The sequence below is a fragment of the Hoplias malabaricus genome, chromosome 5, assembly GCF_029633855.1.
Source record: "Hoplias malabaricus isolate fHopMal1 chromosome 5, fHopMal1.hap1, whole genome shotgun sequence".
Taxonomy (NCBI): domain Eukaryota; kingdom Metazoa; phylum Chordata; class Actinopteri; order Characiformes; family Erythrinidae; genus Hoplias; species Hoplias malabaricus.
The window spans coordinates 32,635,559-32,659,745 of NC_089804.1; the positions used below are offsets into that span (position 1 = coordinate 32,635,559).

Sequence of the window (24,187 nt, forward strand, 5' to 3'; positions counted from 1 at the left end):
TAGTGACAGTGATTGGTACCGGGCTGGAGCTGGTTCTCCCGGTCAGGATGCTCCGGGCCTTCTTCTTGGTCATGTTGAGGTTCCTGAGGTAGGCGCTGTTGACCCGTTTGGCCAGAGTCTTCAGACTGGACAAGGAATTCTGAAAACAACTCGGCTCAGTGTCCAACATTACAGCCACTAACTTCCTCTTCTCAGCTTCCGGCATCCGACCATAACGGATCGCTGAGAGACAGAGGGAGAGAGAGAGAGAGGTATGAAGGTCAGTGGTTTTATGCCTGTGTGTGTGTTTAAACTTCAGGTGTGTGTGTGTGGGTGTGTGTGAACCCTGTGGGTGTTTGTGTTTAATCTGTGATGGTGGTTCCGGGTACCCTCACCATCGTGGGACATGCCAAGGATCACACATTTCTGGAAGCGACAGAACTGACATTTATTCCGATTCTTCTTCTGGATCTTACAGCTGCGCTCACACCTCTCATATTCCAGCTTCATCCGGACCGTCCTCCGGAAAAAACCCTGCAACACACACAGCACCGGACACTGACAGGAGGAACCCGGAGAGGTGAGAGTGGTGAATGTGTTAATGATGATGATGGTGAATGTGTTAATGATAATCATGGTGATGAATATCTCACTTTACACCCTTCACAGGCGTGAACTCCGTAGTGAAATCCAGATGCTCTGTCTCCACAGATCCGACATTCAACGTTTATCCCAGCGACTTCACCGCGTCCCAATATCAGCTGTTCAGACAGTGAGACAGGAGACACCTGAGAAATGTCTAAAACACACACACAAACACATATCATCACTTTTATTATAACATGTACAACACATATGTGCTTAGCTCAAGCTTTATCCTGTGGTTAGTGGTTAGTTCTAGATCTATGGTGCTTTCCATTGCATCAGTTTCATATGCTTTTAGGTGGTTGTATTTCCACTAGCACAGCATCCCCCTCCGAAATGGAGCTGGTGACATCGCAAAACCCTAATAAAAACAAAAAAAAAAACAACAACGCAACACTACAACCCCAGCAGTGAGTTAGGTAATGTGTACTCATTTTGTATTCACATGTAGTTTTTTTTGTACTGAATATGGTTCTGCACCCCAATTCTTACATATCAGTTTTCCTTGTTGCACATTTGGCTTTTGCTGGAGATTTTCCTTGGCCACCAACCCAAAGAGTGTTTGAACCTCTTCAAAGCCCTAAGGGGAATGCTGCCGTTGTGAGTCGGATAAAAACAAATGTGAAAGCTGCTGTAACTTCAGAGATTTTGTAAGCAGCGACTTTGTACTGGAGTTCTGCATTTCATGGTGATTGATAGGTCTTTCTGGCCAAAACTGTCTGTAAAATTTGCATTCTAAAACTCTATAATTATATGCAATAATGTAAGCCTTGGTTTAAATAATAAATATTAATTCTCCTCATATTTCTGGATTATTGCAATGCAGTTTTCTTCATTCTCACTAAATTTAGCAACTTTCTTAGATCTTTCTTTCTTGAGCCATACATTTACTGTTCTCTTTTACAAATAAACATGGGTAGGATAATTTAATGTATACATTAAACTACATTAAAATTTAAAAAACTTTAATAAAGGTACAGGTTTAAACGTTTGAATGTCACACTAGAAGGCATGATAACAAATAAAAAATTATGGAAAATAAGACATCTTACAAGAATTAATGAAATAAACAGCAGCAGATGTCATATAGTCAATTTTGTTGTTTCATGAAAAGCAGTTTTGAGGAGTGCTGGGCTAGGGGTGTATCAAGCTTTTCAAAAGTAGGTGTGCTCTGTGATGGGGAAGTAAAATCCCCTCTGAAATCTTCATAGCCAAATTATAATTACATTTACAACCAATAATAACTTCCAGGATTTTTTTATACTTTATTATTTTATGTACATCTAGGCCTACATATGGAAATACTGTAGTTTTTGTTGATGTTTTAAAATCACACGTGAGGATAACTAAACATGCATTTCAACCTATGCTGCCTTTCGTGGAGTCCCAAATCCTTATTGTTTGTGCCAGGTGAATAAAACTGCTGCACTGTCCCATCTCTCCTTGATCTTTAAGTGAAAACCACAAAGCAGACATACATGAGGGGTTACACATTGCAAGCCTGTGGTAGCAAACTGTCAACTCCATTTAATTGGGTTTGCCTAAAAACATTGTCTATCTTCCCCTGCATTTTCCTTTTGTGCATCCTAATACTTCATGACAAAAAGAGAATGAATTTTTCAGCAGTGTTTAATTCATTAACATTTTAACTGTTTTTTTCAGCAGCTTAATTTACATTAATCAATAATCAGGTTTCCTCTGCTGCATAATGCGATTTTAACTAGTGCATCAGTGGCTTTTCAGGAAATTCACCTTCACCTACACCTTCTTGTGTGCGTAGTGTTGCCAACTTTCTGAAATCAAAGGCTGGGGGACCAGTACGCACTTGTAAATTATTTTCGACCGTAGTCAATCATTTTTGTTGTTAGACATTTATTAAGCCAACTGCCAGCAGCCTTTGGAAAAATGGCAAAGCATAATCTGTCCATGTATTTTGCAAATACTCTATTACCAGTTTCAAATAATTGTATTATTATTATATATTATATTATATTATATTATAATTGTTTATTTAAAATTGTTCATTAATTATAAGAAGATCTGAAATGAAAGAATCTTATTGGTCTAAGAATCTAATAGACAGTCTTATTCTCATTATATTAATGATCAAAATGTCATAGAATTGATTGCTTATTTAGGACTCACTCATATTTGTGTTACACTCTAATTAATGTTAATCTATAAAAAAATATATAATGTGATTTTAATGCATAAAGAATTACTTTGATTCAGAAATGTATCTGTGATGTGATGAGGGAGAATGAAATGTAGTTTCTCCTGGACACGGTGTTAACGTTATTTCTATCTAAAGTAAAGCTGTCGTTCCCAGTGTTTCAGCTCTGACCCACTGCTCTCAGCGCGGCTGCAAAACAAACCCCTGTAGGAGGGACTGTGACTCCATTGGCTGCAACCCGGTCTCACACCTACTCGTGATATAGTCACATATATAGGGGATTGCAATTCATGTCATAGTCGCATATTTTCTACATTTTATGCGACAATATCATGATCATAAGTGAATGGGCAATTATCATAAAAACCGTCATATCCATGCCCGGTGTTATGTGACAGTAATACAAAAACTCCTCCTCATTAAGGCATCATTACCATTCGTTAATATCACAGTCTTATTTTTATTTATGGAATATATAACATTACTAATTCATTATTTGCTAAAACAGAGAGGCAAATAATGGCTAGAGAAATGTCCTTTTCAGTATAAACCTTTTGAAAATTAGTCAAAATAACGTTAAGTGAAAGAAATGTTCTCATTAGAGTTAAAGCAAAAGTAGGACACTAATAATAAACGTTGCTTAGGAGAAATATTATAATAAAATACTTTATGCCTTTGTTGGAATAAGAACCTGTTATGTAACTTACATTATGCCTTTTTCTATGTTATGAGTAATGACGGCTGTATTGAGGAAGAGTTTTCGTGTTACTGTCACATAGTGTTTGTATGGTAATTACCCATTTACTTATGATTGTGTCATTGTTGATAAGGTTGAAAATATGCGACTATGTCATGAATAGCAGTCCCTTATATATGTGACTATATCATGAATAGGTGTGAGACCGGGTTGTTGGCTGCCACATTGAATGATGGACAGATAACTCTGGCTGCTCTGATCTGTGCTTTTGGATTATACTGAGCTTCTTCAAACATTACAGCACAGTGTTTTGGGTTACAGCTTTATAATATGTTATCTTAAGCATTGTTGTGGAAAAATATTAATTTTTAAATTATGAAAAGTTAGTTAAGGTTTTGATCAAATGACAGAAAGTCCCTTCATAGAAGAGAACCAGGGCCATGTCATCATCAGAAACAGCTCAGAAATACATTTGTTGTTGGTTCCCAAACACACTGAAATGAATGGGAATGAATGGGAATTAGCTCAGTGATTAGCAGTTAGCTATGTGGTTAGCAGTTATCACTGTGGTTAGTGGTTAGCACTGTGGTTAGACTTTAGCTCTGTAAATAGCAGTTAGAGGTCAGCTCTGTGGTTAGCAGTTAGTGCTGTGGTTAGCGGTTAGCACTGTAGTTACAGTGTAGTAATCCCTGCTGGTCAAAGGTTTGTGGCAGTGAGTTCCTGTTCCATGTGAACAAACCCAGCATCAGACTCTGACCTTTATACTAAATCCACACTGAACACAAACAGAACACACTGAGTCAGCGACACTCTGAGGAAACATTCCCCAGTGGAAGAGAGTTCACTGTGTGTGTGAGTGTCAGAGTGTGTATGAGTGTTTAAGAGTGTTAGTGTGCATGTGTGTGTGTTTGTCTGTGTGTGAGAGTGTTAGTGTACTTACATCACTCTATACCACATACATTATCACACACATTAACACACATAAGTATGTGTGAGTGTGAGTGTTTGTGTGTATGTGTGTTAATGTCTGTTCAAGGCCAAAGTGCAGTGTTTGAGGCTAGGCTCCAAAAAAACAAACGTTACAAATATAAAGTAGGTTTTAAGGAAAGATTAAATTCCTGTTGAAATTCCTGTGGGAATTAAACCAAATTTTTTTTTCTTTTCTTGTTGGTTTCTCTTTGTCTGAGAGTTCAGACAGAGTTCTCCTCCCACTGCCCGTGATCTAGAACTGTGCGCCTGAGTTCACAGAAACTCCCAGCAAATCCATAATCCTCCCAGAGTACTCCCAGCAAATCCAAATTCTCCCATCCCCTCCAGTGGTCCCTGTCCCCACTCAGCCTCAAATTCCCTTCCTGTGTGTGTGTGTTTGTCAATAATCTGTAGGTAGTTTGATCAGAAGAGCCTTGGTCACTAAGCCCCCAGTAAACCGCTCCTGTAGCTGCCCACCGAATCAGAGTGGAGATTGGGAACCACAAAATAGACCCCCTTTCACTCCACAAACTCCTCACACTAATCAGACACTACTTTGTCCCCTCCCACTCCAGACTCCTCCCACCAGACCCAATCATCTTCTATCATCCTCCATCCTGACAGACCCACCTGTAGACGAGGAGGTGGGGGTGGGGCTATGGGAGTCTGTGACAGTACTGTTGCTGCTGTCCTCCAATTCCGTTTCAGCATCAAGCTCAGGTTCCACACCCAGCTCAGTCCCTGCCTCTAGCTCTGAGAGCACCTCCCCCAGGGTCTCCTCCTCTGGGTCCGTCTTCAGGGAGGCGTGGCTTCCACAGGGGTAGGAGCCACTGCTCTGTAGACAGACTTCACCCATTTGCCCCACCCCCATATTCTTCATTATTAAAACCTCTGTTTCAGTTCCGTCCATGGAGCATACACATCATCAGGGTCATAGCACAGCTGGAGCACACCTGCACATAAACAACATACAAATAAACAACAAGCAATGTTATTATCAAAATACAGTAAATGTATAATACAGTATATGTACAATATACAACATAATAACACAATACATAATACATAAACAACATAACTCCAAGTAAACCCCTCACAAAGCCAAAGAGAGACAGAGACAGAGAGAGAGTTGTAATAACAGTTGGAACACATCCAGCCGCACTGTGTCCAAGTTCAGTTTCAGTGTGTGTGTGTGTGTGTGTGTGTGTTTCTGTGAGTGTGTGTAGTTTTCTTTTTTTTTGTATTTTTTTGTGAAATATGTTTTTATTGAAACATCTTGTTCTGTAATGGCGCTGACTGCTGTTTCTCCTGTATCTATAAATTCTGATCAGCTTGTAGTGGACTCAGAATTAAGGCCCAAAGTAACAGAGCTCTGCCCCCTGCTCCTCCCTCTATCCCACTCCTGCCCCTCACTGTCCTTCTTTAAACACTTTCCTTTTTCAGACTTTTCCTGTAAGAGGTCTGCCTGGGGCTGGGGCGAGGCTGACTGCTAAGCCACCCCCAGTCACTAGAGGGAGACAGAGACACTCTTAATTTGAGGCAATTGGTTCCACCTGGGCTACTTCTACTTAAGGGAAGACAACACACACCTCAGTGCTCAGTCTTGGGTTTCTCTTTTCAGAGTGCTGTGCAAGCATGGCTGGTAATTTGGTAAAGGCTCTTGACTTTTCTCCTGGGTCTCTCTATCTTCTGTTTTTCCACCAGAGCTTACCCTCTGATTTCTCTTGGGATTCAATATTTTCTTTTCTTTACCATTTTCGTATAAATAAATAATTAGTAATAAGATAAGTTGTGTTCTATCTTTAATTTCTCTTGTCTTGTCCCACCCTTTTGTTTTGGGAAACTCTCTTGCCTTTGTTTTCTTTTGCTCAATTTTGAGCTGATCAGTTTTCCCCTGATATCTTAAGTTTTCCTCTCTTGTGTTTCATTTTTTCCCTGACACTCTTAACATCTAGAGGGGTTGTTTGTGTGTCTCTGCCCTTGAGGCCTATTTCTGTAGTGCTCTGTTGGTGGCTTGCCCTGTTCCAATACACCCCTGGGTGAGCTGCCACATTACATTTCCTAATCGGTAGCTTGAGAGAGAGTGTCCGACGGAAGGAAGGAGGATATGCCGTTATTGAGAGAGAGAGAAGACAAGGAGCAGGGATAGATGAAAAAAGAAGAGGTTTTGCTGAATCTGCTGAACTCTGTATTCAGTCAGGTGTAGAGTGACCATGGAAACAAGTATATATTTAGTGATCGACCGATATCAGTTTTTTGATGGCTGATTTTTTTTTTTTTTACAGCAGTAGTGGCTGATATGTAAAGCTGATATTTCCATTCCCCAGGCAGTGAATAAACTAGATGCATTATCATGATTTACTTTTACAGAAAACCCTTCAAATTTGTAAAAGAAACCATTTAGAGGTCCTGAAATGTGTGGTCAAAAGCTTATAAAAACCACAACAAAATTTAGGCTCTTGTCTTATCTTTGGGGGAAAAAAAATGTTAGTGACTATAAACTGAAGAGTTCATGAGTCCCATTACTTTTATCTCTTTAAAATTGTCTCCAGGGGTCAACTTTCATCAGGTAATATCCAGAGTTGATACCTCCATACTGATTTGAAGTTATACAAGCTGGAGCGGACAGATGGCCTCTCCAAGTGTCTCTTTAGACTCAAAGCTCTCCATAAGGAAAATGATTACTTTTACTGTAAAAATGCAGTGTATATATCTTGTCTAGACTTGTCTACATCTTAGTGTAGATGTCAACACCTTAGTGTTTTTCTTTACTTTCTATGAGAAACTCGTCTCCTGTCACTCACCAAGTGGCCATTTACCCCTCACCAAACAGTAAAAACCCTTAGTTATGGTGTTTTTTATTCTGATGTACTGAGTTTATTTCTGATGTTTACACTTGTTTCTCACCAAGTACAGTGTTCCTTTAAATGACTGATGTGTTAAAAGGTGAGAGCTGCACTCTGATTGGCTGTAGAGCAAGGCAACCTCCTTCACCTGCACATCACCATAACTCTGCTGCTGATTGGTCTACAGACTTGATGGACATGCAATTGGAAAGCTGAGAGCCTAAGCTACACGGCAGTAGGTGTGACATGGGTCCATGGGGATCATATATTTATTTTTTGAGAATGTGTACTTTTTTTTCGGCCAATATTCTTCACAAACATGAGGATTGATTACTCATGAGCAGTTTGACGGATTCAGATTAGTTTTGTTTTGAAGGGGACTATCTAAGGTAAGCGCTGCTGTGCTATCCTTGTGTGTGAGCCGCTTGTGGGCTCTTCAGGCTTTGAGAAGCAGCGGTTGTGTCATTGATGAGGAAGAAATCTGAAGTTTGGAATATCTTTTTGGCTTTAATTCCTTAGTCCTACATTTTAGCGTGAGCGTATATTCTCGTGATCCTGAGAGTCTGCCCGTTCCATTGGTGTATGATATGTACACATTTACTCAAGTGTGGCACTGTGAAAAATTTGAAGATCCGTACGGTCACTATTTTTTCATAATTTCCAGTAACAGCAAAAATACTTATTTACCAAGTGGGATTATATATAAAATGATTTAAATCAATGAAAATCAGTGACTTTAGGCTTTAATTTGGTACATTAACTGTTGACTTTGGACCTGTAGTACTTGGGATATACTGACGGATATAACAATAACCATGTTATTGCCAAAAATAACCATGGAAATGAGTGTAGAGTAACCATGTTGTAATTTAGCTTCCTGTCTGATCAGAGGGGCAGAGTCCAGCTTTACACGAGTTCAGGAATTTACACAAATTAGCATCTGCTTCCCATAACACAACAAACACACACTGATCATCACAATGCACTAACACACACTGACCGTCACAACACATTAACAACACCAATAATGCACACACTGACCATCACAACACAAACATACTAACAAGTAACAACATACTATGCTGTCATCTTATGCGCTCGTCCCTGGGGACCTGAGTCCTAACCCAGCGGTCAATTCAGTTTGGACAGTAGCTGATGACTGACCTCGGAAATCAGAGAAAAACAAAAACAATTCAAAGTCCACAGTAAACCAGTATGGGTCAGGCGAGTTCTGATCAGGTCCCTGTTCTCTCTACAACATTCACAGACACAACCACAAAATTACACAACTACACAAACTACAATGATCACAACTACACTATCAACCACTACAATGTCATCATCAACAATCACAAAAACACCAACTATATTCCAACAACAAAAACCACTAAACCATTCATTCATTATCTGTAACCGCTTATCCAATTCAGGGTCACGGTGGGTCCAGAGCCTACCTAGAATTATTGGGCACAAGGCAGGAATACACCCTGGAGGGGGCGCCAGTCCCTCACAGGGCAACACAGACACATTCACTCACACCTACGGACACTTGAGTCACCAATCCACCTACCAACATGTGTTTTTGGACTGTAGGAGGAAACCGGAGCACCCGGAGGAAACCCACGTGGACACGGGGAGAACACAACAACTCCTCACAGACAGTCACCTGGAGCGGGAATCGAACCCACAACCTCCAGGCCCCTGGAGCTGTGACTGCGACACTACCTGCTGTGCCACTGTGCCGCTCTACCACTAAACCAGTGGTGGAAAAACCATATACTTGAGTTAAAGTACAGATTCTCAATGTAATTACTCCAGTAAAAAAAAATAGGCTTTGCTGTAGATCTCCACTTGGGTAAAAGTACAAAGGTATTTACATTCAAATATACTTCAGTATCAAAAGTAAAAGTACCATGACACATTATGGCTCTAATGTCCAATTACATTTTTTGTAGACTCATGCCTAACATTTGTCTGACACTGAACACAGCAGGAGTGGCCAAAGATTAAATACAATGAATTACATTATAGCAACTATTACATACACCCAAGGTGCTGCCCCTCCAACCCAAAAGAAGTTACCATCTCTTGAGTATTAAAGCCCCTGGGAACACATTTTGAAATTGTGTGTTTTTGTATAATTCTAAACTTGGGTGTTATGTGAAACATTCAGCAAAATTTTTTTAAAAACATTTCAATAAAAACAGAAATATGACTGACAGCTCTCTATCACTGCAGAACAGAATGCTGTTTACGTTATCATGGCAACACAGTCTCAGCAGTCAGAGGGATTTTTACTCAGAATTGCCGCTGTCATTTTACACAAAATAACATTAAACAATACAATGTCACAGGCGGGTAGAATTGGCTTTATACGGAGTTTTACATAAATGTGCGACCGTAGTGTAAGTACAGCCGCCAGTCTGAGTATGCGCAGAACTGCTGTAGGATAGTAATCAGCAGCAGAACATGTCAGAACACCTGTTTAGCTCTTACAGGTAGCCTCAGGCACTAAGTAGCACTTCAGCCAACGCTCAGGTGTACATTAAGCAAACTGTTTAATTTTGTGATTGGAGGCAATGAGGATGTACACAGCTTTGTTTTCTTAAGTAGCCTAAGCCTGGCATTTATGCTGGTAGGTCTTTCATTTGCTCAGATTTCAAAAGATGACCTTGTACGTAAAAATGCTGGTGACCACTTGCCTATATAGTTGCTGAGTATTGTTTGAGCTACTTCTGCAATTCTGAGCCACATGTTTCGTAAACAAGCTCAGATTTTTGTTTTCCTGACTTTTTGTATTTTGGACTTTTTGGATCTCTCTGTATTGATTTTTGGGTTTTGGAATATTTCTGATTCTCACCCTCTGTGAGTGATGTGTGACATCTACAGATCCGTAAACCGTGTATATGAATGATGAGTAGTTGCTGATGACACAAATACAGCAAAATACTATACTTACAGTCTCATATTCATATGAAATAAGATGTGCTATAATAACTAGTTATGTTTTTGGCTATATTTCAGCATCTACAAGGTGTGTCAAGCTGACATTTGGCATGCTGGTTCTGTAAGCAAGCATACACTTGGGAAATTAAGGATAACAAGAAACAAGCAGAATTATTAATGTCATCTGAAAATTGAATTTGAGCAGGTGTTTGACAAATTTAACAATGCTCAATCATCATGAAATTTGATTGATACGTCCAATGTTTTGTGTTGATAGCCACAAAGGGGTGCAATTCACCATTTTTATACTGTCAACAAACAATTGGTCTTATTGCAATCTGTATTGCCTGTAGGTCAATGTTGGGTGGTATAATGATAATACCGTATACCACGGTATTTTAAAACATGGACGGTATCTTAAAATGAGGGCGGTATTTATGACGTGTGTGTGGCAGTGGCGGATGCTGGTCTTTCAAGGAGGGGGTCTTTCGCTGCTTCGCTACTGAACTCTTTGGACGCTGAGCGTCCACACTGTTTAAATCACTGTGAAGCTGCAGGAATGATTGAGAGGAAATTACCAGTGATAAGAAGCTGATTCTGAACAAAAGTTGAGCGCGTTGTAGTGCATATTTATTCAGTGACATGTACGCACAACAGTATATATTTGATCACTTATTTTTTGACATTTTAGGGGAAGCTGAACTTCCCTTGCAGTCTTAGAGCAATCGCCTATGATGTGTGGTGTGTCAGATTTCAGTTCTGTGTCCTTAAAAGTCGGCTAAAAAGATCATGTGCATTTAAGAGAGCCACAGGGAGGGGGCGCTGTGGGAGCTCAACGATTGCTGATGTCTGAAAACGGGTGGAAAAAAACACAAGCCCAGTAGCTCACCACGGTTGTAAGTTTAGCGATAATTGAGTTAAAAGACAAAAGAAATTAAGCTGTAAACAGATATATTTCTCAGAAAATCCTTCACTTGGCTTTGTTCTCAGAGGTATAAATATGTGTTTTGAGGCTCAATTCGCTGAAAAATGTGCTAAACCCCAAGAGCTCGTAAGCACCAGCTGTGTTTCGAAACAGTCTTATTTCGCTTAATTTCGAACTTTTCTTTTCCTTTGCGGGTTTTTGTTGTCAAAACAGGAGTCGGTGTGCGCTATCGGGCTGTGTTTAGCTAAATTCACTCGACTTTGTGCTCAAAGATAAAAGGTTCAGCACAGCCTGACAAAGCACCCCTCCCCACTGTAATACCGTATACAGAGATTATTTTGGGACAGTATTACGACATGAAAAATGTGGATACCGCCCATCCCTACTGTAGGTAAATAATTATAAAAAAAAAAAAAACTTTTTTTGAAAAGTTGGACACGCTGTTCCTGCAATATTTTAACAAACATGAGTGGGTGGAGCTCAATGCACTGTTTGAGCTATAACTCAATCATGACCCAAATCAAACCAAAATGAGTACACATGTGCATGGCACTACTTTAAAAAAGTGTGCCAAATATGATCAAAATGCACATACATGGGGCACTACAATTGGAAAAATTACTTAAAATAAGGTTTTTAATTTATTATAACGCCACTTAAGGATGCAGTATCAACAAAATATAATGGTGTTTTCTGAAGCCCATATGAAAAAAGCTTGTGCATTTTCATAACAAATGGCAAAACATTTTTGACTTACAGCTGTATGTGTGATGTTTTTAAGGCAAGCTGCACACCTAATTTAAGCAAAGCCTGAATGCCATGCAGAGATTAAATTTCAACATTCTTTTTTAATTATTAAAATTCAGGTTCTTATGATTCTGCTGATACCACAGATGTCCATATTAGGTTATTATTAAAATACTAATACGCATTCAAATGCATGAGGGTTGAATCTGCATTCAAATGCATTATGGGGGAATGCCCGTCCCCCTCCCTTCTACACCTTCTCAAAAACTGAGAAGCCCACAGTCACCACTCTCCACTCTGCCTCTTTCACTCAAATTCAGTTTCAGATTCAGATAGCTTTACTGGCATTACTGTAATTAGAACATTATTGCTAAAGCATTACAACAAGAAACAATAACAGAAAATACTAAGTAAAAATAAAAGTAGCAAATTGTTACCAAATAATGACAGTAGTGAATAAAAATAATTATTAAAAAATAAGTTTTGGCAACATTTACAAAATGAACTCTTTCTGCTCTCACACTCTTTCTGGGCCACCTGGACTGTTTATACATGCCCTATTCTATGGCAAGACTGTGGTCACTGAGCTGGTACTTGGTCAGAATCCGTTTCTGCTGTGGGTCTCTGACTAGCTTACTCTCTACACTGATAAAAAGATCATAACATTATGAACACCTTCTTGCTACATTCACTGTCCATTAACTCAGCTCCACTGACCACAGGAGCACTTTGTAGTTCTATAATTATAGATTGGAGTCCGCCTCTTGCTTTACATACCTTGATTCCTCCCTTTCACGTTATTCATCAATGATCAGATGTAAAGTCTTTGACTTTACATCTACAAGTTGAACCAAGGAGGTGTGTGTGTTTAACAAATTGGATGGTGAAAGGGGTGAAAAGCTCCTCTATGGTCTGTAGAAATCAGAGAATAGAACATGTTTGTAGAACCAAGGAGGTGGTCATTAAGGTATGGTGTATGCACACACGCACACACTCCAACAACACTGCAGTGATATGTAAAGGCCTCATGCTTGCAAATGTGAGCAACATTTCCACATCTCCACAATACATTCAAACTATACAATGTTTTATGAACAAATCTGCCCCCCCCCCCCCCCCCTTCTGTATTGCTTCACCGCAATGAATGAATATGAATTCACCGCAATGAATATCAGATGCCAAGAGAGCCCGCACTCACCATTGACCACGTGCCCTCAAATCTCTATGCAGCTCCCCATGCACAGACTAAGAGGCCCACAGAGCTCACTCACAAAAAAACCCAGCTTATTCTGCTCAACTCTCTGCTTCTCAACAGACACTGACTGAAAGGCCCACACAGAGCTCACAATCAGAAATGCTGCATATACGAAAATCAATAATAAATTTGCAATGGCTTATGAAGCCTCGTACTTGCAAATGTAAGTAAAATTTACACACAGACTGCGAAAAACCCATAAATCGCCACTTCCGGCTATATTTTTCCTTCTTTTTCTCTGATGAAGTTCGAAAGGCAGCCCAAACTGTAAAGCCTACAGACTTCATATTTGATCAACAGGTACTCAGGTGCTTGAGCACAGCCAGATTGGCCTGATGGTGGCACTATAGTGAAGAGGATCGTCTCAATGTCCATATCTCCTACCCCATGTGACGTTCACTATAGCGCCACCATCAGGACTATCGGGCTGAGCTCGAGTGCCTGAGTAGTGGGAGGGTTTACTACCTGTTGACCAAATATTAAGTCTTTACACCTTACGGTCTGGGCTGCCCATCGTGTTTCATCTGAGAAAAAGAAGAATAAGATGAAGAAGAAAAAACGGAACAAAAACAATAGGGCTCCAGTACCTTCAGTGCTTGGACCCCTTACTCCACATGTGGCTACTGTGAGTACTGCAGGACTGACCAATGGGAGTTTTCACTAATTTAGCCAGACAATTTAAGCCCACACTTGAAAACTGTCCAAATATACGACCAATACCGTCTTTAGTTATCCAGTTAAACTGAGAAAACAAGCATAGAAAACAACTACAGAAAACAAGCCCCCAACCCAACCCCACATATTTGCTTTCCTGACCGAGAATTGCGGTGTTTTCTGTCAGTTAGACGGACCATTTAAGCCCAGACTTTAGGACGGTCCTACAGAAATGCCCCTCAACTTTACTTGCACTGGACAGACTTTGGGTCTGGTATTAAATTATCCTGTTAAATCTTGTGAAACAGCTACATGACACAGTACAGAGCAACTAAATGGAAGCTGGACAGCGGTCAGTGAGGGCTCAGTTCCAGCTCAGATCAACACATTGATCTACAAAACTACAACTACAAAAGAGAAGAGAAGAAACAGTACTCTTTACCTCTTTAATCACAGTCTCTCTGTAAATTCACATTTCTTCGAGCTCCGCGGCGCTGTAAGGGTTTACAAAAAAAAAAAACTTCCCGAGCTCCTTCTTTTTCTTTTTTCATCTATCCCTGCTCCTTGTCTTCTCTCTCAATAACGGCATATCCTCCTTCCCTCCGCCAGACTCTCTCTCTCTCTCTCTCTCTCTCTCTCCCTCTCTCATCCACTTGTCACTAATCCAGAGCGCACTGCGCACGCGCACGTTTACACTCATTCGCTCTCATCCACTCACACAGCAATGTCACCTCTGACGTAATCAGCTATTGTTTTTATTTGTGAAAAATAATGTAAATAAATAAAAAATATATATATTTTTACTAATGTCATTAATTCTTCATAAAGGTTTAAAAAAAATTAAAACACACACAAATTCTTCTATAATAAATACACTGTAATACTATTTATATTACATTCATCTGAGCAACTACATGCAACTCTAATAACCGTGTGTGTGTGTTGATAATTATAAATATTGTTGCAGTTCTTTGTGATTTATTACAGTCAAAATTGTGTACAGTCAAAGGTTTGTAAAAAAAATATTTTTCAGTATTTTATAATACTGGTTTCAGTATCTGGGACTAAAATGTAATTGAGTCTTTTCTTATTCATTCAGTCAATCATTGTCTGTAACCCTTATCCAGTTCAGGGATGGAGGGGGCGCCAATTCTTCACAGGGTGACACATATACACACACACACGCATTCATATCTACGGACACTTGAGTCGCCAATCCACATACCAATGTGTGTTTTTGGACAGTGGGTGGAAAACCGAAGCACCCAGGGGAAACCCACACAGACAGTCATCGGAGCAGGACTTGAACTCACAATCTCCAGATCCCTGCGACTGTGACACTGCCTGCTGTGGCACATAGTATTTTCTTAATTACATTTTATTTTTAAACATTTCCTTTTATTTATTTGTGTTTTATTGCTTATATTCTGTTGTTTTGCTGTGAGCCATGCTGGTTGTTTACAGATCAGTGATTATTGACTATTGGACGTGGAGAGTGTACTTCTGCTGCTGCTGTAAAACAGAGAAAATAAACTTTGGTTTAAAAGTTGCGTAACGCTCTGTTAGACATACACACAGCACAGAGAACTATCCAGCTTTATTAAAGCTGCCGTGTGTCAGGTTTTTTTATAAGGCCCATTTCTAGAAAAGTTGTACATTTTGTCAAATGCTGTAAAGCAATTATTTGTGCTTTGTTAATCCCTCGTGACAAAATCAAACAGTTGAAAAAAACATTTCTCAGCACAAGATCTTTCAGAGTTTAGGGCTTTTACAGTTTACAATTCATAGCCCCATTGTCCATGGTTGTTTCAGCAGGGCGATGGCAGGCCTGATTCCGCGTGTGTTCCAGCAGTGTGTCTTCATAGACACATAGCGTCCTTCATTCAGATCTGTGTCCTATGGTCATCATGTAGAAGAGAATCAGACAACGGTGACCACTGAGCAGCTGAAGTATCCTTTCAAATGAGAACTTGACTCACAAACTCCACTCACAAACCTGTAGCACTGAGTCACTTCAGTCCCGAAATGCTTAAACAGTGTCAGTAAAGTAAAGGTAGTGGAGCTCAGCAGGAAACTAACATCTGTCATCATTTATTTGGAGCGAGCTGCAGGCGTCAGATTCTAGATGTGTTAATATTTACAAAATAAAGTCCAGTTGTTCTTTGTGGTTTTAAATTGTTCTTTGTGTGTTTTGTCTTTGTGTTTTATTATTCTTTGTGAATTTGTTCATTGTGTTTTTATTGTTAAATAAACTTTCAGGAGTATTATTTTCCTGATTATTTAACATATTATACTGCAGTTTAAACATAACTGACTTTTCTATAAACAGGGATTTTTGCAAATCAGTAAAAACAAGATTTATCAAGAGGATTCCTGTTTTTGTAGAACCTGCTCTGCAAAATGATTCTGCATTTCTCAAGAGCGGCCAGAAGGCGGCGGTGATCACTCATAAATCAGCACCTGCTCTGCGGCTTTGGACAAACATAGAAAACTGCTACTACTACTACTACTACTACTACTAATAATAATAATAATAATAATAATAATAATAATAATAATAATATAACAATATTAAAACGGTTACCAAAATGTAATTAAATGATTTTCAGAGTTTTGTTTTTCCAACAATAAAAATGATTATATTTTCACTGATGAAGTAATCACCTGACATTTGGACCGGTTTCTGAGTTGGGTTTTAGTTAGTTCAATTTATTTATTCGTAAAATGTCTATTTTAATGTTCTGAACTAATTAGCATATTAACGCGTGCATTCCACATGTCATTTTCAAATGTCGCATCTGTGCAGGAAACAGGAAGTTAACCCACAGAACATAATCATACCGCATACACACACACACACACACACACACACAGTGGTGTTTCAGAGACTGGTTCGTATTGAGGTGGAGATGGAGTCCAGCACAGGAATATAAACACTATATCTGCCACAGAATAATCCAGCCACACCCACAACTCCTGATATGTACATAGTAGATCTATTTTTGAGGTCTATTTTAAACGTAGCCAGAAATAAACAGAAAGACAAGAGTTTATTGTAAACAGAACAAAATAGGAATGTCTTTATTTTTTTATATTTCATTGGATTTTAGTTTTTACAGGGTTAGTTTTACAGTACGTTACACTGAAACTTATCAAGTCACTTCGCAACTTCAAATATAACTAAGAGTAAAAATATGTCTGAGAGATGCATTAATATTATACTTTAATTAAACCCCACACTCACACTGTATTGCCATGATTAGAATCATTGATTCTACATCAGACCAAACACTGAGGCTAATTTGACATTGGCCTTCTGTTGAAACATTTACAGTTACATTATTTACATTACATTTCAGCTTCATTTTATTTCAAAGATAGAGATCAAATAATACCATTACAATATCATTACAGAAATTATAATAACTGCAATAACAGTGCATTCATTATTATGGAATTACATCTTGTTAGCAATTTTTAAATAAAATACGGACATTAATGTGAAGAGTGAATCCAAAATGCTGGATGTTCATAACAAAGAACACATTTGATTAAAACCACAGTTCAATAATAAAATCTGATCACCCCAGTCAAACAAAGCCATTCAGAACAGTGCTCAAAGTTTGCACTGTTAGCTTTAGCAAGGAAGCTATGAGGCTAATCCAGTGAATCATAAGAAATTATCAGAGACATAATAAAGAAGGAGACAGTCTGTGTCCACCTTGGCTCTGTCACAGGCAGAAACGTCGTCCCTCTGAACAGTGCTACAACACTTAACAGCACAGACATGTCTCAAACCTGTTTAAAAGCACAACTAATCTCTGGAGAATCCGGTAGTGATGTTCCCCCTTCTATATTTTGTCCCTGTGTTAGCTTAGCAACATTAGCTCCAGTGTAAAAGTAAAAAAGTTACTGTGGGGTCAGTGTGACCTGGAGTGTGTGAGGTGTGTGAAAAGTGTGTGCTCTGCTCTACACAGGCTCAGAGAATGTTTTGTGGAGTGTTCGAGGAGTCTCTACATTCTTCTTCTCCTCTCTCTCTCCCTTGCTCGGCTGCACTCTTTCTCTGTCTCCGACTTTCATGCTTCCTCTTTTGGTCAGATGTCCAGCGTCCCCCAGAGATGGGACCCTCATTGCTGGAGCTGAGGCCCTGCGGTCTGAAACACATGCTAACGTTACTCACAGCACAACAGTCTGAAACACACGCTAATGTTACTCACAGCACAACAGTCTGAAACACACGCTAACGTTACTCACAGCACAACAATCTAAATCACTAACAGTACTCACAACAATGATCTGAAACACATGCTAACATTACTGCACAATGATCTGAAATGCGCGCTAACATTTCTCACATCACAACGATCTGAAACACACGCTAAAGTAACAATAGTCTGAGACACACTCTACCATTACGCACAGCACAACAATCTAAACACATTCAGGAGGAAAACCTGGTAATTATTATCATCTCTGAGCCCTGGCCACCCCCACACTTTTATTATTATTATTATTATTATTAATGGTAATGAACTATACAACCTTAAGAAATATGCACTAGCAAATATTAGCTTGCTTCTTATTGTTTTATACAGAATTTATTCATGTTAGTATTGTTAGCACAGTTAGCATGGTTAGCCATGTGTGTAATGAACCTCCGGGGCCAATGGGGTGCATGAGGCGAGTCATCTGTACATTCCAGTGTTTAACACTTGTATTGGCCTGACGCTGTTTCCTCTGTGCTGCCTGTGAAACACACACACACACACACTACATTAAACAAAAACACACACAGATAAACAATATGTGTTCAAATAAATCATAATTCAAAGACGTTTAAATCCTGTGATTTGAAATTGTGAGGGTGTGTGTGGAGTGTGTGAAAGAGAGATACTGACAGCAATGTCCTGGTCCACTCGGTGTCTGTTTGCTCTGATGTTCTCCAGTTGTTTATGAGCCACCTCTAAAGCCTGAGCTTTTTCCTCCATCTCCTTCCTCAGCTCTCTCTTCTCCTTCTGCATCTGCTCCAGCAGCTCCTCCTGCTCCTCTTGCAAAGCCAGGAGAGCCTTTGTCTTCTCCTCCTCCTCTGCCAGCAGCCTGTAAACAAACAAAAACAAACAACCTGTAAAAAATAAACACAGTAGTTCCTCCTGCAGACCCTGGAGAAAGACCCATTGCCCTCTCCACAACCTCCACAGCAAGTTAACACAATCAGAGCAGTGCACAGTGGAGGTAAATGGAACCAGACATCCTCCTCAAAAAAGCTCCTTACAGAAAGTGAGGACAGTAAATGGTGGTGGACCACGGATAGTGGAGGTGAATGGAACCAGATGCTGAATGATAGAGTTGAGACATACACTGTCCTCGTTCATCATCATCATCACTCCCTAGAGACTCTACATATGGTGGATGGGGAGGGAGAATAAAATGCTGGGTGTATGTTGGACATGGACAGCAATGTGTGTGCGTGTGTGTTTTTGTGTACGTGTGTGTGTGTGTGTGTGTGTGTGTGTGTGTGTGTGTGTGCAATGAGGGTGCATGAGTGTGCACGATGATGGTGTGATCACTGACAGTGTGTTTTATACTCAGACTGAAGCAGAGATTGATAACTGTTTTTAGAGATGCCTGTGTATTTCAGTCCATTTCCCCCTGTGTGTGTGTGTGTGTGAGTTGTGACCACAGTGCAGAGTAGACAGGAAGCTGAGAAACAAGGAGGTTAAGCTGCAGTCTGCGCTGAGCTGCACAGCCCTCAGCTCTGACACATTACACAATTCTGTGAGGCATGAGTGTGTATATTTGGGTGTGGTGTGTGTTTGTGTGTGTGTGTGTGTGTGTTAGTTAATGTGAAATGTTAGCACATAGTTTCAGAACACACACTAACCTCATGATGTGATGTGAGCATGTGAACATGATGTGAGGTATGAAAACAAATATGTCTTTTATTATGTTTATGGAAAGTTTTACAAGTAGAGTGGAACGAGTGTGTGTACCTTGTCTGTGTGTATCTGTAGTTCTCCTCATCCTGTCTGGCTTTGATTTCCTGGTGCAGAGCCTCCTCCAGGTGTTGTTGAAGTTCCTCCAGTTCCTGGATTCTCCTCCTCTGGTGCTCTGCCTCCTGCTCCTTCAACGCCATCTCCTCCCGCATTGACACACGAGCCTCCACACACACACACACACACACACACACACACACACACACACACGTGTTTTTGATGTAGTTTGGAATTTTATTCCATCAGCAAATTTGCCCATCACTGTGTAAAAGAGGCACAGAACTCTCTCTCTGTCTCTCTCTTTTTTTCTCACTCTCTCTCTGTACCTCCTCTGCCTGTCGGAGTTGTTCCTGAAGGGTTCTCTGCAGTTCGTCATGCTGTTTCCTCCTGCGGTTCTCCTCCTGTTCTAGGTAAACCTGGGTCTGTTTTTGTGCCTCCTTCAACAGCTGGAGCTCCTGCTGTTTCTGCTGCTTCTCTCCCTGAAGGTCCTGCAGTCTCTGGGTCTCCTGCTCTCGGAGGATGCGCCTCCTCTCGCGCTCCTCTCGTGCCCCCTGTCTGCGCATCTTCAGCTCCTTATGGAGAGAAGTCTTGCCCTCAGAGCGCAAACGGATTGCCAACTGCAGTGCTGTAATACAGCACAGCCAGGGTGGAGTGACCAGGACAGCCCAACTACAACCAGCTATAGCTCTCACAAACACTCGCACACTTGCAAAACACTCAGAAATATTCACAGATACACACAAACCCCTATAAAACACTCACAAACATTCAGAAAACTTTTACAAACACCCCTAAACACTCACAAACTATTGGAAACACTCACAACAGAAAACAGAATTAGTCTGGAATTTATGAATGTGTGTGTGTGTGTTACCTGCAGTCCACTCCTGTCTCTGTTTACTGTCCGGTGCACTCATTTCATATGTTTTATTGAGTGTCTTCACACAGAAAACACACCTCTTCCCCTCCTTCTCAGGAAGAATCTATCTCTCTCACACACACACACACACACACACACACACACACACACACACACACTGTCAGCTTGTATCTGTTACCCTGGACACAGCTGGAGTTTAGTAACTTAAACATGGGTATATTTTTAGATACGGATTGGGGACAGCTGTGATCCTTCAGTGCAGACAAGTGTGTGATTTTCAGCTTTAACACCTGTCCATTACCTGCAGATTGTATGCTCAGGTGTGTTAGTGCAGTAAAGTGTCAATACCTCCACACAGCAGTTGTTGTCCAGCTCGATGCTGCCCTTACATTCCTTCCTGTCCTCGCTGAGGAAATAGGTCAGAGAACTCGGCCTCAGACAGAACCAGCGCTCGGTCCAATTCCTCCGCAACTGCCCCTTTTTCCACAGGTACCCCTGTAACACACACACACATACACACACACACATTCTGAGAACCTTTAACCTCCAGACATTCTCCTCTAAAAGCCCCTCACAGAAAGTGAGGACAATAAACAGTGGGGGACAGTGGACAGTGAAGGTTAATGGAACCAGACGTCATCCTCTAAAAGCCCCTCACAGAAAGTGAGGACAGTCAATAGTGGGGTCACACGGCTGATGTCTGACCATAGTTTGGAGACAGAGGTGGTGTTTAAACCCTGGTGGAGAGGGATGTGCAGGACACTGTGAGGGGCAAATGTACACTGTCCATCCAGAGACTCTGTAGACGGAGGAGGTGCTGCTGGAGGGGAGATGGAATGAAATGCTTAGTGTGTGTTGAAGACATGGAGAGGCCGGGTTCCATTTACCTCCACTACACACTAGAAACCCCCAAACCACAACCCCCATCCCCCACCCCCAGCCCCGTGACTCTAATATTCTGGGGGATGTCGTGCCTCTTTGAGGACGTTGAGGACGATCTCTCTGTACACATCCTCGATGGCAGAGCTGAGACGCTCTCTCTCCACCACTTCACCCAAAACTCCAGAATTCACCAGCTCCAGAAAGCTCCACACACTGATCCCCTCGCCTCCATCAACCTTGGCCCAAAATTCCTCTACCTCCACCGTGTTCAGCTCCACACTCAGCACCACACACACCTTCTTTAGCAGGTACTCCACCTGCACACACAAATAGAGCATGAATGGATAAATGGGTGTGAGGGTGTATCAGGAAAAACTTCCCACCAGGGTGTCTGTAATGAACTGAACCTCCTCCAGAACCAGAACCAGCGGGTATTTGTCCTCCGTCAGAAAGTTGAAAAGACACCAGAGACGCTCTGCATCTTTCCCAGCCAGGACTGCTGCTCTGCTTGGATTCACATGGTAGTTCTTCTTAGAGCACAGCGTCCAGCAGAGGGCGTCCACTTCCTCCTTATCAAATGTCCCCTCAACCACCTTATAACGCACACACACACACACACACACACACACACACACACACACACACACACACACACACACACACAAACACACACACACACAGACATTACCATACAGCATTTATCATTGATACATTCAATAGAGCATTCACCTTATCCAGAGTGAATTTATTCAGTTATGGCCTGTGAGTGTGTGTGTGTGTGTGTGAGTGTATGTTTTCCAGTATAAATCTGTTGAGGTAGTACATGTATCCCTCTGTGTGTGTGTGTGTGAGTGTATGTAAGTGTGTGTGTGTGAGTATTTTTTTCCAGTATAAATCTGTTGAGGTAGGGCAGGTATCCTTCTGTGTGTGTGTGTGTGTACTTTATCCAGTATAAATCTGTTGAGGTAGGGCATGTATCCCTGACTGGAGACAGGCCCGTCATCATCATCACTGAAGTGCAGCTCCAGAGCTGCCTGGTCGTGAGGAATTCGCAACACACTGTACAGGTTATGGGACAACACCTAAACAAACAAACAAAAAATATATATATACAAAAAACAACAACAGTACAGGCCATGGGACATCACCTAAACAAACAAACTAAACAACAACACACTGTATGGGTTATGGGACAACACCTAACAAATAAACAATAAGCACAGTAAATGAGCACAGCTGATCCCTCCTGTGGAATGGGATTGCAAATACTGCTCCTGTATTCAACACAAAACACAGATCTGAGGAAAGAGGCTGGAAGAGTTCTACAGTTCTGTGTGTGTGTGTGTGTGTGTAAGTAAGTATGCGTGTGCGTGTGTGTGTGTGCACAGCCCAGATCTCTAAAGCCACAGCGTGTGATTGAGATTAAGCACTGCACACACACACACACACACACACACACACACACACACACACACACACACACACACATGCACATACACACCCACAGATTAAAAAATTGCTGGTATATAATCAGTCAGTATTCAAACACAAATGTCAATGACAGTTTTGTGCAGATTAACCTTACACACACACACACACACACACACACACAACGCCTAGACAGAAGCAAGAGAGAGATAGAGGAAAGATGAACATTTGTTTCTTTTTCTTTCTCACCTTCAGCTGTGATTTTGACACTTTGCCACTGTCCTCTGTGTCCAGAGATGTGAATGCGTACCAGATACTCTTCAACAACTCCGCTCTCATCTCCATCTCGCTCTCTTTCTGTCTCTCTCTCTCTCTCTCTCTCTCTCTTGCTCTTTTTTAATGTTCTTCTGTTTTTTTGTTCCTCTCTCTCTCTCTCTCTCTCTCTCTCTTTCTCTCTCTCTCTCTCTCTCTCTCTCTCTCTCTCCTTCTTTCTTTGTTTTTCTTGCTCCTTCTTGTTTTCCTCCCTCTGTCTCAGCCCTCTGTCTTTTCTAACCTTCTCTCACATCCTGTCTTCACCTGCAGTAGCAGTGCACCCCCTGTCTGCAGCATTTGTGCCTGCAACACCTGCAACAAACATTAACAAGTTTCCCAACATTATCTGCCTTCTGGGGACCTGATGGAGCAAGTGATTTACCTGAGAATTAGTTAACTGGGTGTGAGTTTACCTGAGAGTGAGTTCCCTGAGACTGAGTTCACCTGAGAGTGACCTACCTGAGATTGATTTACCTTAGTGTGAGTTTACCTGAGTGAGAGACAACCTGAGAGTGAATTACCTGAATGTTAGTTTACCTGAGAATGAGTTACCTTAATGTAAATTTATCTACGAGTGAGTTATCTGAGGCTAAGTTTACCTGAGTAAGAGATCCTGAGAGTTGGTGTACCTGAGGATAAGTTTACCTGAGAGTGAGTTTACCTGACTGTAAGTTTACCTGAGAGTGAGTTTACCTGAGTGTGAGTTACCTAAGAGTGAGTTTACCTGATATAGAACTTGGGGCAGAGTTACCTGTCCTCACCTTGTCACTCTAAAACTGTGATGTGTTAAACTCGGACGGTTACCCCCTACACACACACACACACACACACACACACACACACACACACACACACA

The 24,187-nt window shown here is 40.9% G+C and overlaps 2 protein-coding genes across 2 annotated transcripts in view; both read right to left on the bottom strand.

The window, feature by feature from the left end:
- Nucleotides 1-14,397, bottom strand: part of pparda (peroxisome proliferator-activated receptor delta a) — a 28,949-nt gene extending 14,552 nt beyond the window's left edge. The window contains exons 1-5 of the mRNA XM_066671218.1: nt 14,279-14,397; nt 5,094-5,416; nt 633-778; nt 375-513; nt 20-222 (exon numbers count right to left, since the gene is read on the bottom strand). Of these exons, the coding sequence (XP_066527315.1) occupies nt 20-222; nt 375-513; nt 633-778; nt 5,094-5,373 (768 nt within the window). The 5' untranslated portion in view covers nt 5,374-5,416; nt 14,279-14,397. The remainder of the gene's footprint in view (nt 1-19; nt 223-374; nt 514-632; nt 779-5,093; nt 5,417-14,278) is intronic.
- A 2,510-nt stretch (nt 14,398-16,907) lies between these two features.
- def6b (DEF6 guanine nucleotide exchange factor b) lies at nt 16,908-23,445 on the bottom strand. The gene is made up of 11 exons (XM_066671281.1): nt 23,269-23,445; nt 22,533-22,673; nt 21,999-22,184; nt 21,684-21,908; nt 21,058-21,204; nt 20,704-20,812; nt 20,156-20,454; nt 19,827-19,993; nt 18,735-18,933; nt 18,492-18,582; nt 16,908-17,990 (listed from the first exon to the last, which is right to left on the bottom strand). The coding sequence occupies exons 1-11, from the start codon at nt 23,362-23,364 to the stop codon at nt 17,806-17,808; spliced, it is 1,845 nt and encodes a 614-aa protein (XP_066527378.1). The 5' UTR covers nt 23,365-23,445; the 3' UTR covers nt 16,908-17,805.
- Between the last annotated feature and the right edge of the window lie 742 nt (nt 23,446-24,187).